Source organism: Microtus pennsylvanicus, chromosome 13 (assembly GCF_037038515.1).
Source record: "Microtus pennsylvanicus isolate mMicPen1 chromosome 13, mMicPen1.hap1, whole genome shotgun sequence".
NCBI lineage: Eukaryota > Metazoa > Chordata > Mammalia > Rodentia > Cricetidae > Microtus > Microtus pennsylvanicus.
In genome coordinates, this window is record NC_134591.1 from 37,193,540 (window position 1) to 37,211,663 (window position 18,124).

Genomic DNA, 18,124 nt, shown 5'->3' on the forward strand with positions numbered 1-18,124 from the left:
CAGGTTCCTGCTATAAGATCCACCCTTTCCTCCGAAGTCGATCCTGTTTCCCACATGAAACAACAGAAAGCAAACTAGTGATCGGACCAGGCTGTCACAGGCCCTCGCCAGAAGTGGTCTCTGCTCCACTCTTGAGTTAGCCACCTGTCCTGGGAGTTTCTGCCCAGTGTTAGTTGCTGTCTTGCTCAGATAAAGGAGGGAGGTGTTAAACTAGCAGTGGCAAACCCAGATGCCTGCAGCACCTAGACACCTAGAGAGGTGATGGTGGGCACCCCCTGGAGATGCGGGGATGGTAGCGGAGCTTGCTTTGGCAGGGCGGGCGGCACCAGCATGGTTGTATCCTCTGATCTGAGAGAAGGCAGAGATCTGGATTTTTCTCTGTGAACTGTCAAATGTTATTGCTCCTCCTACTTGAAAACCTTATTAACCCTCTTCTCACGGACCTCTTTGTACTACTCATTGGCAGCAAGCCTGGTCTCATGGGAGGCTTTCTCCTTGCTTTTGTTTGTTTTGGATTTGGTTTCTTATCCTGGTAAACAAAAAATGACAAGAAGACTGGCCATCAGAAAGTTGGACGGCTTTTGATAGCGCAGGTCCAGAGTGCTCAGAGAAGTTTTTTTTTTTTTTTTTTAGTTCAAATGAGATATTTCCAAAGATTGGCTTGTAGTCCCCATCTTTGCTGTCTCTATTGGCAATTCAGAGGCAAAAGAACCCAACTGGGTTTAAGGATCTGCTTTAGGAATGCCTACTTTCCCTATCATGGTGACAGGTTTTGTAGTGTCCCAGACAACATGACCTAGTGGTTCAGTATTTGGATCTTGGGTTTCAACTCTGCTGAACCTTTTCTGACTTTGTAAGCATGGGAATATTGATTGAATGATCCATAATTGGCCTAACCTGTGAGGTGGGGATGACAAGTCCCTGGACTATTTCATAACTGTTCAGCAATGTTGGCTGTCGTTACTCTGCTCCATTCCCTATGAGCCTTCTAGTCGCAGCTCATTTACAGCAGTGGGACCCACCCTGTAGGATTACTGTCAGGGTGACCCGTAGACAAAAGGGAAGCATCTCCCCACATCAGGACCATAAACCGAAGCCAGGCTTTATCAGGTTTTCTAGTTTTGTATTAATTTATCTTGTACCATTCAGAACCTAAAATGTTTATCCAAAGTAGGGTTCTCTTTTCAGTCCCTTGGGAGATCCATAAGGAACCCCATTACCCTTTTAGGGTGTTTCTTCGGTGTTTGGGTGTGGTTGTTTGCGAGATCATCTCATAGAAGGAAAATGGTTTCAAGTATAGATCTGATTGTGTGGGCAGGGCTCAATCTGAATTGCTTTTCCCCTGATATTGATTCTAGTACATGCTGGTTACTTAGAGAGTCTCTGAGTCCCCAGATCCCTAAAATTAGCCACCTCTAAGTTTACCAGTGTTATACATTCCCACCAGTGGGTGACTCAGGAGAGAATCCAGTGAGCAAAGACCAAACTTAGTAAAACTGCTGAGTGAGCACCCCAGACCGGGGACACAGATCGGTGCCTGGCTCCACCATTGTCAGAGAGGCTTCCTCCTGCAGAAGATGGGCACAGACACAGAGACCCACAACTAGACAATGTGCAAAGGGTGAGAGACCTCGGAACACTCAGTCCTAAATGGGATGTCTTCATCATGCCTATCCGAGACACTATCTCCATTTGACACCTGCTTGTAAAAGAAAAAAATAATTTTCTCTACCGGGTAGATTAAGCACTTAAGGGTGGGCCTCATGCCCAGCAGTAGCTGGCTAACACAAAACCAATGGTATTTTTGTTGACTTTTTGTCTCATGGTCCTTTGGGAATTTTTTGTCTTAATGATCGTTTCTTTCTTTCTTTCTTTCTTTCTTTCTTTCTTTCTTTCTTTCTTTCTGTGACCCTGTGACACAGCTGTGCCCTCTCTGGTGGGACGTGGAACTATTTTATTCTGTGGTTTGTTGGACACTTATTTTTAGTGTAAAGCTTAAATGAGCTATCTCAGACTCTAGTAAAGTGGCATGCAGGAATATAGTTACAACTGAGAAAATATTGACATCTGGGACTAATGTGGGAGTCTTCCTAAGACTTAGGGATTTCTCTTCTTTCATCAGCTTTCTCTTCCTGATCTCCAGTGAGTGCATAAAGACGCATTTGCAGGCAGTACATCCCGAGCATCTCAACTGGCTTCACTAGCAGTAAAGGATGGATATATTTATTGTTAGCCCAACTTTACTAAATTCAGTCTGACTGTCTGTAGCATTGATACTACATAAACTATTAATCTATGCAAAGATAGCAATGAATACTTCAGAATCTAAAATGCAAGTTCACAAACTGCAAGAATTGTGGATGTCTCTTAGAATAATGTTAATGGCACTTGCATTCGTTACATATTACTTTGTACCACATAACCGTAACACCATCACCTTTGATGCGTTCTACACAGGGTGGGTCATTCCATCCCACCCACCCTCATTATGAGATGGGTCATGAAGCAGCTAGACTGCCTGCCGTGGTTACTCATAGCCCCAGTGAAATGCCAGCAGCGGGACCTGTAGAAATGAAGGTGTATACAAGCATTTCACTACACAAGGCACGATTCCCTACAGCATGTCCAAAAGCTATCTATTGACTCAAAGGCCTTTGCGTTAGAAAGAAATACAGAAGCCCAGCTTCTTTCCATCCCTGCCTTGTTATCTTTAGTAGTTGGCAGTTCATTGTCCCCATCCCCATGGCGCTTTCTTCCTCCTCAGTTCTCTGTGTCTGTGTGTGGGCAGCAAACAGCTCTGTCTGCACTCTGCAAACAGACTGTGGCATTCTGGACAACACAGCAATGTGCAGCCAAGCTGCAGCAGAACTGCACTCTGTGTAACCCATGCAGCAGCTCTGCAAGAACACTGCGCAGTACAGCAACACTGCAGGAAGTTGGGGACACCCATGCCAGGGTTTGATGCCAGGATGCCTCCTCCTCCTCAGTCACTCCTTTACCTTATTGTGGTGACAGAGTCTCTCAGTGAACTTAGAGCTTGTCCCCCTGACCAGAATGGCTAACCAGTATCCATTCCTACTTCCCTGCCAGCCCTGGGATTCTGGTTATCTATTACCCCATCTAGCTGTTAAGTGTTGCCTTTGAAAATCATTTTAACCCTTGAGCTGTCTTCCCCAGACCCCGCCACTCTTACTCTTGAGTCAGTCTACGTTGGGGAAGGTCTTCTGAGTTACACTTACCTCTCACTTACTCCTTGGCCTGCTTTAGAGGGTGGTTTGAATTGAAATGGCAAGTCGTCTTCAGGCCTATTGAAGTAATGCACACATGTGTATTGGGGCTTCTTGTTAACGTTCCTTCTTGTGCCAACATAGTTTGTCTGCCCATTACTCCAGTTGGCCAACCTTTCCTCCCAGCAGCTTCTGTGAACTTGGTACTGGTATCTGTCCCGTTTTCTAGCTGTTTCTCCAGTTATACATATGAAGAGGTTACTCCCTTAGCCTACATGACCCAAACGCACAAAGCATACAGTAGCAGTTTGGAGCACATGGTGCGTCTACGTCCATAGTTTTATTTTGCCACACTGATAAACCTTCAAAATCCAAATGTATTTGACAGTAGTTAGGATCTGGCAAGTTATTTTCCATGTCTGCAGAACCCTAGAAGAAGCCAAGTCCCCCCCCACACCCCAAAGTGTGGCTCCTGTTACTAGCCCTGTGTGTCTGAGGGAGGGATAAGCTGTGTTCTGAATCCTCATTGCAGAAGCTGGGGGTGGGGTGGGGGGGGGTTCCTTTTAGGCTGTCTTAAATGAACTCAGCGTGGGTGCCCGGAGGAAATCTCCGTCTTTCATCTGGTAAATGTGTCAGGAGCGTCTTGCGCTGGATAAGTGAGGCCTTGCCGTGCAGAGAGCGCAGGATGGAAGGGAAAAGGAATTAGCAAGATGAAAGCCAGCAGTACATCCATCACGCGGGAAAGACGCGGGACACCAGGGGCCAGCCGGGTCCTCCGAGTGGGCAAGTCCGGGAAAACGGGAAGGAAGACGGCACAGCTGGCTCTCACCGGAATACGAATGTAACCCCGGTTTGTGTATTTTTGTTTAGATACAGACATGGCCATTATTTACCTGTCGGCGGGCATCACATCAAAGGACTCCTCAGAAGAAGATAAAAAGGCAACCCTCCGCGTCATCAATGAAGAGAATGGCTTTCTGAACAACTCCGTAATGATTCTTACCTACGCCCTCATGAACGGTAGGCAGTGTTTCGAGATTTCCCTTTCAGATGAAAGTTCCCTCTAGGCAGGATCTGCTTTACAAAGAGGGAAACAGACTTGTGCCCGAGCTTTGATAGAGCTGTCGGGAGAGGGAGGAACCAGCAGCTCTCTCATACCCGGTGCTGGGATGCGGGACTCTGCCTAACCAACCACAAGTTCCTGACTCTCCTCTGCTTCTGTGGTCTGGCCGAGTTTTACATCTCTCTCCTGTTTTTTCAGTTCTCCTCCGTAACCTAGGTCATCAGAGGTTTCGATACTATAGGGAGGTTGATGCTCACGGCTCCCGTGAATCGCAGGAAGCCATAGTGCTGGCCTAGGTTCTTTCCATTCTGCAGCATCCCGATATCCATCCCACGCCCGAGCTTCCACCGGCATCCTCAGCTGTCACCTGCAGATAGCCTCTGTCGTCTGGTGCCACCACACCTATTAGTATATGGCCTTTCCTTCCGTGGCTCTTCCCCCTCGGGGAATCAACCCTGAGCCCTTGGGTGATGTCTTCCCTTGTGGCTGAGAGGCAAAGTTTTCATCCTGTAGCCAGTCCCACGTATGAGCTGTGTGAAACCCACGCCCCCCCCCACTCATTTAGGGACAATGACCATCAGTTTGATGTGCTAAGAATTATGTGGAGAGTGTCCCCAACATGCAAATTCTAGATATGGTCCCCAGGTTCTTACTCAGACCCTCTCAGGAGGGAGCCAGGAGTCTGTTATTCTGAATCTAGTGCCTTATGGACCACCCTGAGGGAGTGCAGGCGCACCATCCAGCTGCCACGGTCACCGTCACCATCCACCAGCATAGACTCATGGCAGGACTCCTCATCTCTTTAGACCTCAACTTTTTATCTTTCTTGGCAACATCTCATGATATAGCCCGGGCTAGTCTCAAACCTGAGACCCTGCCTCAGCCTCCTGAGTGCGGAGCTGGCCCATGTTTGCCAGCTCCAGACCTCTCTTTTATCTGTGAGGTGAGAATAACAAGCTCTACTGCCCAGGGAGAGTATAAAAGCAACGGTATGGCCTCGGTTGAAAATTAACAGAGAAGGGCTGGAGGGAAGGCGCTGAGGTCAAGAGTGATTGCTACTCTTGCAAAGGACCTGAGTTCTGATCCCAGCACCCACAGTAGGCGGCTCCCAACACCTGGAACTCTAGCTCCAAATGATCTGATGGCCTATTCTGGCTTCTGTGGCCACCTGCACACATGAACCTACAGACATATACATATGTACATAAATGAAGAATTTTAAGTTAGCATAGAGCCTAGTGCCTAAGAGATCCTAGGAAGGGGTGGCCAGTGATGATGTTTCCTGTCACACACAGCATAGCTGACAACTGAGAGCATCTCTACCATCTGGGGTCAGTCTCATTCAGCAGTGTTCACAGCAGGGCATCCTGATACTCATGACTCCCCCACTGTGTAGATGTGGGTACCCGCTCTCCCCCTCGTGTTCCCTCCTCTGTGGGCAGAGGGTGTCCTCTCCCTCCTGTACCTTCACGTTTCCAAGAGTATGACCCTTACAAGTGTGAGGCATCTTACTGTTTGCATTGTGTTCTGAGCAGAGGAGCGGTCTACTTAGGGTGGGTGAAGAGGGCCGGGTGAAGACAGCCGCTTTTTGCTTGAGCACTGACCCATCGGGGTCATTTTAGGTGGCCTGATAGATACTCTTCCTGCCATGGCTTAACTTCTCTCTCTCATGAGTGAGAAGGGAGGAAAATGAAATTCCCCAAGCCTCTGTGGCGTCCACCACCTGCATGAGCTTCCTAGTCTTCAGAGAGCTCTCCCACTAAGGAGGACAGCTGAGTTAAAGGCAGGAGAGGATGGGGAGACAGACCCACAGCCAGTAATCGCTGTGGCAGACACTGAGTCAAAGCCCCAGTTATCACCTGTCCAGGAACCAGTCCTTCAGAGTCTTAGCTACACTTCCATCCCCATGACAACTCCACACTTTAAACCCTCTGGCTAACTCTGTTCACCTACCTGTAGCTCTTCAGTTTCTCTCTCGTCTGCCTTACCAGATACATCTGGTCACTGCTAGTTCTTTGACTACTGTTCCTGGGGCAGACACTCCCTCACTAGACCCGCCAAGAGCTCACATAGTGAAGCAGGGCCATTATGAGACTCTGAAAGACATTCCCCCACTCCCTGGAACCATTTTCCTCACTGTGGTCTTCCCATGGCTTTTGATTGCAGGTGTGTGAAAGTTAGAAAGGCCTGAGGGATTTGGATGAGGCAGATCACCATGGTTGGAGTGACTAGAAAAATATAAAAAAGAAAGCTAGCAACTCAGAGTTCAGTCATCAGGCTTGCAGGGAAAGCTGAAAGCGGGGAATGTTGGAGACAATTCATAAGTTGGGATATAGAAATCTCTAGAAGGTTGTTGACTTTTCATGGCCATTGCTGTCAGGGAAATAGCTGGACATCTTACCTCGGGTTGATGTTGGTGAGCAAGCTAGAAGTTTAGGAAGGAAGCTTACTGAAGACTGTAGAAAGTGGCTCAAACTGGAACATTCTGATATCTCTGTCTGTCTCTCACCATCTCTCAGTTCACTCCATAAAACTTGATTTTTGGCATCTTTAATTTATGAGCACACAGCAGAGAGGACTCTGGGAAATGTGGTTTCTAGCATGTCTGTCTTGGTGGATTTACTATCCTGTGTGTTTACTAATCTGCCATGGGTTGATCCAAAATTGCCGATAGTGTCGACATTCTAACCCTCCATCCCACGCTGTCTTTCTAGACCTAGCAAATATTCAGGTTGGTCACTTGTTAACACTTTGGGAGTGGAGCAGTACTGGACAAAAAGGAAATACATCTAGTGCCCAAGTTGTCTGCTTGCATCGTTTTACCTCTGCGAGCGTCCCTTGAGATGAGGGCAGAAATCAGCCATGTCTTTTACTCTAAAAGAGACCCCTTCACCCCTTAACCAGTCTATGCCAAGCAAAGGAAACAGTGATCTGGTTCTCAAATGATTTGCCCCAGGAACTTTATTTCTTTCTTATCGCCTTGAAGGTATAGAGTGAAATTCAAGTTTGTCTAGATCATAATGTCTTTAAAAGAAATCAGCCAGTCATGGTGGCACATGCCTTTAAGCCCAGCTCTCAGCAGGCAGAAGCAGAGACATCTCTGAGTTGAAGGCCAGCCTTGCTCTACACAGTCGGAGTTACATAGTAAGACCCAGTCTCAGAAAAAAAAGGAATAATTAGAGATGATATGTTAGATGTTGCTGCTACTTCGTAACTAGTAATGAACTTTGAATGTTAGAAATACACTCACTCCACAGATGAAAACAGCGTGGCATATTTATAGTAGGTGATCCGTGAACACTTCAGGTTCTTTTAACAATGAAATAAATAGCTTATAGTTTGCTGTCTAAGTCTTCAAGAACAGGAGACAGAATCTCCTGGAAGGGCAGTGGTAGAGTCTCACCAACAACTGAAAGCTCTTGAACTTGTTTATAGTGGTGCCCATGTGAGATCAGTTACTAATCCTTTTGACTGCATGCCAACAATAACAGACTGAAAAAAAATTGGTTTATTAAATTTATTTTTGTACTATGGAACGCAGATGTTGTAGAACAATACATCCCACTATGCCTAAATCTTTTTACAAAGTTTTCAATACCCCATAAATATAAAAGATACACATTAAATAAATCAAATTTAGTATTATCCTAACAATATCAAGCATAAAGACATCTGTAATTAAATGAGCTTGGAGAAGAGGGTTTAGAAGCATTGCTAAATGCAGGCCATAATTCTTTCATTTAGTTCTTGAGTTTTTGGCAAGTGGTTTTACAGGCAAAGCAGGAATGAATGGTAAAGGCCTTAAAGCCCTCCAGAGGTCGGCCACTGCTGTAAATTAAACGCAGACTTGTTAACTATTACTTTTGCTTTCAGATATTGAGTGCAGCAAAGCATTTAAATCTTATTATAATTAAATGTTTAGGACGAGCACATCCTTCGTTTCCCATGTGGTTTTCATCACTGCCTTTTGAAGAATCCCTTTGTGCTTTTGACTGAAGAAATTTTCTGTTTTGGCTTTTGGTTTGCAGTAGGAACTGGTATCTTCCTGGGTCCATAGACAGTATCCCCACATAGACCCCATGGACATTCAAGACTTTGTCTGTTTGGTTTTGGGTTTTGTTTTTTTCAAGACAGAGCCTCCCTATGTAGCTCTGGCTATCCTGGAAGTCACTATGTAGATGAAGCTCATCTTGATAATTCCAGCACACCCTGCCCTTACCCTCCCACCCTCACCCCTACCTCCAAGTGCTGGGATTAAAGGCCTGCACCACCATGCCCTGTGCAAGACTTCATTTGTATTCATAGTGGATCTAAATGGCAAACTGCTGCCTAACAATAACCAAGTTTTTCCCTTGTTTTCGATTACAGATGGGGTGACTGGTTTGAAGGAGTTGGCGTTCCTTAGGGATCTGGCTGAACAGAACTCTGGGAAGTATGGCATCCCAGACCGGACAGCCTTGCCTGTGATTAAGGGCAGCATGATGGTGCTGAACCAGCTTAGCAACCTGGAGACCACAGTTGGCAGGTTCTACACCAACCTTCCCAACCGGATGATTGACGAGGCCGTCTTCAGCCTCCCCTTCTCCGACGAGATGGGGGATGGTAAGTGTCACAAGAATGTCCTACTATGGAAGAGGAGAGGAAGGAGCAGGCAGAAAGGTACACCCCTCCTGCTCCAACCCCACAAAGACGTATGCCTGCCATCTAACCTACAACACGCGTTAACGCGTAAACCCAGTGCAGTTTCCTCCCTGCTCCAGCCTCCAAGGATGTAACGGCATAGTTTCTGATGCAGCTTCCTGAGGAAGCTCCCTTAGTGAGTGGCGCTAAAGCGTTGCTGTGCATCACAGTGCGCAGTGAAACACAAAGAACTGTGTGGGTTCTTAGATCCCACACTCCTTAAGTCCTTGTCCTCAGTAGTGTGTGCCACCTCATTAATTCTCCATCTTGGCCATCTTCAAGAAGGGATAAGTCAGTGAGTTTCTTAGGATGAATTCATACACACACGTGAATACATACAGATGAAGATGGACACCTACGTGTACACATACACGCATACATATAACCAGTGGCTGGCATGCCACCCAGTTATGAGTGATGCTCATGTCCCCTTTTTAATACACCATTTTCCTTCGCTCTTTTCTACACCATCATCCCGATGCCACAAGTACCCAGGACACAATGTTGAGCGAAGTGGTTTAACGGTCACGTGATTCATTCACCAGATTTAGGAAATGGGAATACTTTTTGTCCGGGTGATCATGAATAGTAATAGCAGTAATGTATATAAAGTGTCTATACAATATGCCTGGCCAATAGTAGGTTGCTTCTCAGGAAAGATAATTATTTTTTAATCTTCACTTTTTTAATGTTTTTTTTAAGATTTTATTTCTATGAGTGTTTTTGACTGCATGCATGTCTACAGCATGAACATTCTGGAACTAGAGTGATAAACTTTATTGTGAGTCGCCATGTGAGTGTTGAGACTTGAACCTGGGTCCTCCGCAAGAACAAGTACTTTTAACTACTGAGCCATCTTTCCAGGCCCGGTTTCTCTCTTCTCTCTCTCCTCTATCTTCTCTCTCTCTCCCCTTTATCCCTTCTTTCTTTCTTTTTTCCGAGTAAGGGTTTCTCTATGTAGCCCTGCCTGTCTTAAAACTTGCTCTGTAGACCAGGTACCCTTAAACTCAGAGATCCACCTGCCTCTGCCTCCTGAGTACTGGGATTAAAGGTGTGCACCACCACCCTTGGCTTATTCTTCATTTTATTACTCCTCCTTCCTCCCACATTCTTGATGAAGAAGGTTGGAAGAGGCAGATAATCACTAAGCAGACAGATGGCATCCCGAACCTGAGTCTGGTGTTCCTGTTGAACCCTCCTTTTTCATTCTGAATGGGTCCACACATGTGTATAGTCTAGGGCAGTGCTTCTCAACCTTCCTGATACTGCGAATACTACAGCTCCCCATGTTGTGGGCACCCCAACCATAAAATTATTTTTGTTGGTACTTCATAACTGTAATTTCGCTATTAAGAATCACAATGTGAATATCTATGTCTTCCAATGGTCTTAGGTGACCCCTGTCAAAGGGTCATTCAACCCCCAAGGGGGTCACAACCCATAGGTAGGCTAGTCCTCTTGATAGTGACAGAAACTTAAATGAGTGTGTGTGTGTGTGTGTGTGTGTGTGTGTGTGTGTGTGTGTGTGTATGCCAGCCAAGGGGGGCAAGGTACCCAAACCCCCTCAGTAAAATTTTGCTGATAAGAGACCATCAAGAAATCCTGTTCATACTATGCGCTGTGTGAAAGGAATAAAGACAGATGTGGAAATGCAATTCTTTAAGAACTCAGTGAAATAAGTCAATTAGCTTACTAATGCCAAGCAGGTAGAGTGGGGGCCCCTCCTGAAATCTGTATTTTCCATGAAAATCTTGAGCCACCTGCTTGTTGATGTCATCCAGATGTGAATCTGCGGGTCTCATTTCATGAAGCCTGTACAGTGGACGTCAGCCATTGGTTTGCACATCTGGTGGATTTCCGTACCAGCGTGTCACTCCTGTCACTTCTTCCGTCGTGCATTCAGCTCCTACAGCTTACTAGGTGACTCATCTGGCTCCATGACTCGAGAACTTGAATGCAGAGAAATCGGTGCAGCTCTAACTGAAAAACCACTGTAGACCGACTATCATTTGATGAATATCATGGGGTATGGGGTGGGGGTGCAATATGTGTATGTATTTGCTGAACATGCATTTCTGTTTTTTAAAAAAAAAACCTTACCTATCTGTTTGAGGTTCATGTAGAGAGGGTAGTGTTTGGAGATTCTGTCATTGTGAGCATAGCTTAACATATTTCATTTGCCTCTTTGGGATCCAGAGTCTTCTCTCCAGAGGCTGGGAAATGACCCAGCAAAGTGCTTACCTGAGTTCAGGTCCCCTAGAACTCATGTACAATGCCCAAATGTGAAATCGAATCTATAACCTTGGTGCTGGTGCGAGCAGAGATAAGCATCTAGCTAATCTAGCCGAATCGGTGAGCTCCCAGTTCTGTGAAAGACCTTGTCTGAGAAAGATACCTGACATTACCCTTGACTTCTGAGTGAGAACATGTGTACACACGTGTACAAACACCCAAACAGGTACACACACACATGCACACACAGACCAATTAATTGGTAACTAATTGATTTAATACAAAGAGTCTCCTGTACAAGCTAATAATGGAAAAGTAAATTTGAGGCTCATTTTTTTCTTTAATTTGTTTTTGTTAAAAAGAAAACAGGCTTTATTCATTATATATACCAATCCAAGTTCCCATTCCCTCCCCTCTCATTCCCTCCACCTAACCTCCCAGCCCCCATTCACTCCTCGGAGAGGGTAAGGCACATTGCTTTGGAGAATGTTCAAGGCCCTCCCTACTATATCTAGGCTGAGCAAGGTATCCATCCAAAGAGAATAGGTTCCCAAAAAGCCAGTGCAAGCACTAGGAATAAATCCTGGTGCCACTGCCAGTGGCCCCTCAGTCTGCCCCAGCCATGCAACTGTCACCCACATTCAGAGGGACTAGTTTGGTCCTATGCTGGTTCCTTCCCAGTCCTGCTAGAGTTGATGAGGCTCCTTTTTAAGACAGTTTTTTTCATCATAGCCGGAGAGGTTAGAATACTTTTGCATCGCGGTCATGGAGCATTGCTGTTGATCTTTACTAGTCTATGAAAATGACTTGCATCTTAGACAAAAGCCCAGGGAATATGAATATGACCTATGTTGGGACCTTTGTCTCTAAACTAGCCCTCATTTTGCTGCTTCTACCATACATAACCCTTTTGTCCAAGGAGGCCTGAACCCAAACTTCCTGTGAAGTACGCAGTCAAGACTGTTTTCAATATCTGTTGTTGCTGAGAAGCATTTTTAATGTGAACCGAGTAGAGGGTACTGGGAAGATCAGAAGAGACCTCCTACCCCTATGGAATGACTTTTTACAAATTCTTCCAGGGTCATGTCTCCTTCTTCCTGCTGATCCACTTAGTTGGTCTCTGCAACCGCAGCAATCCAACATACCCGGAGTATCGTCACCACCCACAGTTCTCCGTTTAGCAGTCCATTCTTTTTCGTAGACACCTTTGGAGTTTCCAAATCCTTTTCCAAAATGTTCGAGAAGGGATTTGTGATAGGCCCCCGGAGAGGGAACATGCTTCCAGGTACAAGAAAGTATAACAAGATAGAGAAAAGCACATCATTCTTGCGTTTTGGGATTTCTGTAGAGTCCCGAGACTGCAGCATGGCTACAGATCAGAGCCATTGCCTTGTCTCAGCTTCATGAAGCCATCAGTGAGGCAGCGTGACTTCCTCTGCCTCGCGGTGGAGGCAGGACAGTTTGGTGCCCACCTGCTCCACTCCACACCCTGACTCTCCTGGATACTTTCCTCCTGCGTGTTGTTCCCTCTCCCTAATTATCCTGTTGTTTCATGCATCCTGTGAGCTAGGTATAGTTTGAACATTTGTTTCTGGAAAGGAAGTAGGAAAGAGTGGGTATCTGAGAGGATATGGCTGACAAAGTCTACAGCGTGGGGCCTGGCCTCCATGGATAGAAAGGCATTCCTATGGAAATTTCATTTATTTCAACTACTCAGAATTCCACGTGATCAGTTTCTGTGCCTTTCTAACTCTTCCCCTCCGCCGTCTTCAGGGTTTTCGATACATTGACGAGTTGTAATGTCTCTGTTTTTTAAAAATCCCTTTCCCCAAATGTCTTGGTTCAGCATCCCCTAGAAATCAGTAAAACAGGTCCTTTCCTCCGTATCCTGTCAGCATGGGCGGGTGACGGATATTATGTCCAGTGTCACACGTATGTACAAAAGGAGTACAGCTGGAATGGAACACAATTCTTCAGACTCCTTATGCAGTGGGTTTTTTGTTTGTTGTTTGTTTTCGGTTTTGTTTTTTTTTGTTTTTTTTTTTTTTACATGCTGCTGAGTCTTCCCATTCACACAGATTTGGCACTGTACTGTTTTCTGTTGATCCCAAGTGTGTTAGTTAGGGTTCCTGTTGTTGGGAAGAGACACCATGGCCATGGCTACTCTTCCAAAGGGAAACATTTTCAAAGGTTTAATCCATTATCATCATAACAGCAAGCATGGTGGCAACAGGAAGTGAACTGAGACACTGAGCATAGAAAATCTCAAAGCCTACCCCCACACTTCCTCCCACAAGGTCACACCCACTCCAGCAAAGCCACACCTCCTAATAATTGCCACTCCCTATGAAATTATGAGGGATAAAATACATTTAAACTACCACAGCACATATTGTGGCTTAGATAGGAAGGTTGGAGGTGCTGGAGGGGGGGGCAGGGAGATGACCCCTGTTTAAATTAACTATGCCATCCCAAAGGACTGTCTTCCCTTCCTTTGTCTCACTTTCCATACAGGCTGCAAGGGCAGTGGTCAGGACCTGGATCACAGGGCCTGAGACCACTATCAGCCCTCATGCTTCCCCTGAGCATGGCCCCAGCCTTGGTCCAGTGTTTCCGTGCTATCCTTTGGTTCTGTTTTTTAACCCACAGGTTTGATCATGACTGTGAGTAAACCCTGTTACTTTGGAAACCTCCTCCTGGGGATCGTAGGTGTGGACGTGAATCTGGCTTACATTCTTGAAGACGTGACGTATTACCAAGACTCTTTGGCTTCCTATACTTTTCTCATAGATGACAAAGGTAAGAAAGAACATTTTCTTTTGCAACTTAAAAAACATAGTCTGTGGATATTTTTGTACTAATAAAGTAAAATAAAGACAGTTTTCAGGGAAGTTATGCCACTAGGATCATGGGGCAGTGGAAATGGATCATGGAGATGGCAGAGCGAATTCATAATGCATGAGCTCACACTATGCTGGGTTGTGAGATCGTAGGTTTTTAATAACATCAAGAAGTTAGATTTGGGGGTGAATAATGCCTAGAATGGGGTTTAAATCACTTTTTGTTAGTATCCTTATCTTTAGATTCCCTGGCAGGAAGGTTTATATATAACATTTAATAACATTTAATAAAACAAAAACCAGAAAAACGAATGCCACCTAAATAGCCTCAATTAGACATATGTTCAGTAATTTAAGAGCTCTTTCAACACTTCAGGAGTTTTATGAGAGCTCACATAAAACGGTTGAGGTTTTATTGGATTGCTAAGGTACAGATGAGGTTTTGAGCACTGGGCAGCCATCCCAGACAGTCCACAGTTCAGACCAGTAATGGGCACGTTGCTTAGAACCAGCAGCCGGCATCTTCCTCCTGACATGTCTTGTTCTGTGATTTCAGGGTATACACTTATGCATCCGTCTCTTACCAGGCCATACTTACTCTCAGAACCCCCCCTCCATACCGACATCATACACTACGAAAATATCCCCAAGTTTGAATTGGTTCGGCAAAATATCCTAAGGTAAGAAAGAGGTGAGGGTTACAAGATTTTATGTGTTTTGAGAGGGGGACCTTTTGCAATCAAATGTGAGTGTTTGCCATAGAATATAAGACTAGCATACAAGTTATTTTCTTGTTACCAAAAGTTTTCTGAGTAAGTTTGCATACTGGTAGGAGCCAAGGGCTGGGAGGTGGCTCCGTAGGCAAAAGTGCTTACCATGCAGGTTTGGCAATCCAAGTTTGATCCCCCAAAATCACGTAAAAGTAGGAGAGAATTGACTCCATAGTTGTCTTCTAATCTACATACCCGCACCATGGTAACCACACACACACACGCATACACATGGTGAATACATATACAATAACAATAAATAAAATTAAATTACAAAACAGTTTTTAAAGAAGGATAGCTAGGATTTTGATTGCTTGTTATAATAGGGAAAGCCTCTCAAAATTATTTGGAGGCAATGTCTTATCAATCAAATTCTACCTTTCCATTGAGTTTAATTGTAAAATAAGGCGCGTGTTAACTCACGTCCAGAAAGCACTCTGTGTAGACCAAACTGAGACGTGTTAGCAAAATAAAAGGTTGAGGTGAGGACCGGTAAATAGGTTGTCAGTGTCGTGTCCGGCGGCACGGTTTGTGCTGCGCTCTCAAGATAAAGACAGATTGGATGTTTTCCAACTGTGATATGTTATTTTGCCAGATGGCAACCTATGGAGAAATGAATCTTTGTGCCCATTGGTTGAAAATTAATAAGTGAGTGATTTGAGACAAGTCAGTCTCTGGAAAGAATTAACTTTGGGGGCAGGGTAGAGGCGAAGGATGGCGTTTAAGGCAGAGTTGACATAGCGTGTTCCCACAGCTGAAAATCTCACATCATGGCTTTCAAAGGGGATGAGTTTCTGTGCTGTTCAGGAGCAGGGGGTGGCCACTGACGCACAGCTTCTCGCTTGCCTTTAATTAAGTGCTTAATTTTTCTTTCTTGCCAGAGGCATTTAATTCTGGTTTTCCACACAGCCTCCCTCTAGGCAGCCGGATTATCACGGTCCCTGTGAACTCGTCTCTGTCTTGGCACATAAACAAGCTGAGGGAGACTGGAAAGGAGGCCTACAATGTGAGCTACGCCTGGAAGATGGTGAGTAGAAGGGAGTCGTTTGGATTTGGCGGCCCTGAAGTCTAATTCAATGCTCTTCTCCCGGCAACCCTGGAGAACCTGGGTCAGACTATGTGACTAGTCCGATTTGAAGGGACTGGGAAAGAAGAAATTCCACAGATGGTTCATATTTTTCCCCCTTTCTTGTTTCTAAAACCAGTTAATTGTTCATGACAAAGAGATCAAATCATATAAAAGGATATAAAGGGGAGAAAACAGATCCGCTCCTTCCTGCCCTTGACCCATTTCCCATCAGTAACCACTTCAACCCGTTTCCAGGATTTTTTTCTGCACAAACAAGTCTCTCTGTGTACACGTGCACGAAGTGCATTATTGACTGTGTGGGTTCACATAGATAGACCAAAGCTCTTTACATGATTTTTTTTTTAACCTTCATTTACCTATTTGTGCATGTGTGGGCACAAGATGGCCAATTCTCTATCTCCACCAGGATAGCCCACGGGGCATCACAGGACATGTGAGCTAGCTACTGAGCTCATTATTTTAAAATATAGATCATCCCAGCAGTTTGATTGCTCTTCTTTTTTATTGTCGTTGTTTGATAATTTGAACACAGATTGTGGAAATTAGGAGTTTAAAAGGAAGATATAAAAACATAAATGCCCTCTGAGATGCTCCAAAGAAATGAGGCCTTAGGTTAGAGTGTGGGGTGTCTATCCTCAGCACAAGTGGATTGGCAGTATAGCCATGACTAGGGCACCCAGGGCTGCTTTGTGCTATGAGCCCTGCTCAGACACTGGGCCTCAGGATCATAGAGAAACCGAGGACAACACTCTGTTTCTCTCCTTTCCTTTCTCAACATGGCAAAACAGTATTGTTATAAGACCCAAGGTTCTATAACCAAAAGGATGGATGTTCATTTTTATCCCCAAATTTTAATTACTGAACTTAAAAATGCAGTCACGCTTGCTAGATGGAGGTGTCTGATGCTCAGTCTGTTGTTCATTTGTTCCTTTAAGAACTTCTCATTGGTCATTTAGTGCACGTAAGAGGGATAAATAAGAGTGGTACAGGGAGCTGGAGAGATGGCTCAGAGGCTAAGAGCATTAGCTGCTCTTCCAGGGGTTCTGAGTTCAATCTCCAGGAACCACACTGTGGCTCACAACTTCTATAATGAGGTCTAGTGCCCTCTTCTGGTGTGCAGACATACATGCAGACAGAACATGGTATACATAATAAATAAATCTTTTTAAAAAGGAAGTGATAAACAGGTAGAGAGATGGCTCAGCAGGTGAGAGCAGGAGCAACACTTGAAAATGACCTAAGTATAATTCCCAGCATCCACTCTGGGCTGCTTGCAACTGCTTGTAACTCACCTGCGAATAACGCCCCCCCCCTACACACACACTTAAATATTCAACATAAAACCAGACTTTGGTGTTTGAATTCAGAGATTCCTTTCTTCTAGCATATTTTCTAGTACATTCTGATAAAAAGCTTTTAAGTTACATCCTGAATGCTATCTGCATTAATAATTGTTGATATTTTCAAAGGAAATGCCAGCGTCTGTGTGGCCTTTGGGTGGTAAAGAGAACTTGGTGTCAACGTTTTTTTGGAAAGAATTTCTCTTTCCATGTTGGTAAATCCTAAACTGTATCCTAAGTTCTATAATTCAAGCAATCACATCAAGGAGATGCATCGCCTCTCTGAGAGCTAAATTTGTTAAAACAGGTGAAAAACTAAGAAGGGAATGAGATTCAAAGCAAATGAAGCTTTGACCCAGCAGTGAGGAAAAAATATCCCTAAGCTTCTTTATTTGGGTTGGGGGTTTAGCTTTTCACCTTGTCCCAAGGGGTAAAATGGATCATTCTACTAATCTAAGAAAAGTCAGCGGTTCCTGAAAAAAATCTAGTCAAACAGCTTAGCATCCACAGACATGGCAGAATGATGAATTCTTTTACCAAATTTGTCTGAATATAACTTGAGATTAAGTTAGCTCTTTGAAAGAGATGGCTCTTCATAGTTAACCAGCTACTTTTGGAACTTGGGTATTTTTCTCTTACTGAATAAGCTACAGTCTATAAAGTTAGGTTCCAGTTATTCCAATAGGGTTCCCTTTTTTGGGTCAGTGGAACTTGCAGCATAAGAAAAGCTCAACTTCAAGGACGCCTATGTCAGACTGAGCAGTGAGGAAAGAGTGGATGCCATTTAGAACACGCCATCAACTTTCTAATTCAGGGCATGAGGGAAGAGGATTAAATTTGCTAATCTAATTGAGGATGTTTGCCAGCCGTACTTGAAAGCAA

The 18,124-nt window shown here is 44.7% G+C and overlaps 1 protein-coding gene across 1 annotated transcript in view; it reads left to right on the plus strand.

The window, feature by feature from the left end:
* Positions 1-18,124, plus strand: part of Cachd1 (cache domain containing 1) — a 234,953-nt gene that overhangs the window by 178,998 nt on the left and 37,831 nt on the right. The window contains exons 8-12 of the mRNA XM_075945092.1: positions 4,098-4,247; positions 8,659-8,892; positions 13,852-14,001; positions 14,599-14,722; positions 15,722-15,839. Coding sequence (XP_075801207.1) covers positions 4,098-4,247; positions 8,659-8,892; positions 13,852-14,001; positions 14,599-14,722; positions 15,722-15,839 — 776 coding nt within the window. The remainder of the gene's footprint in view (positions 1-4,097; positions 4,248-8,658; positions 8,893-13,851; positions 14,002-14,598; positions 14,723-15,721; positions 15,840-18,124) is intronic.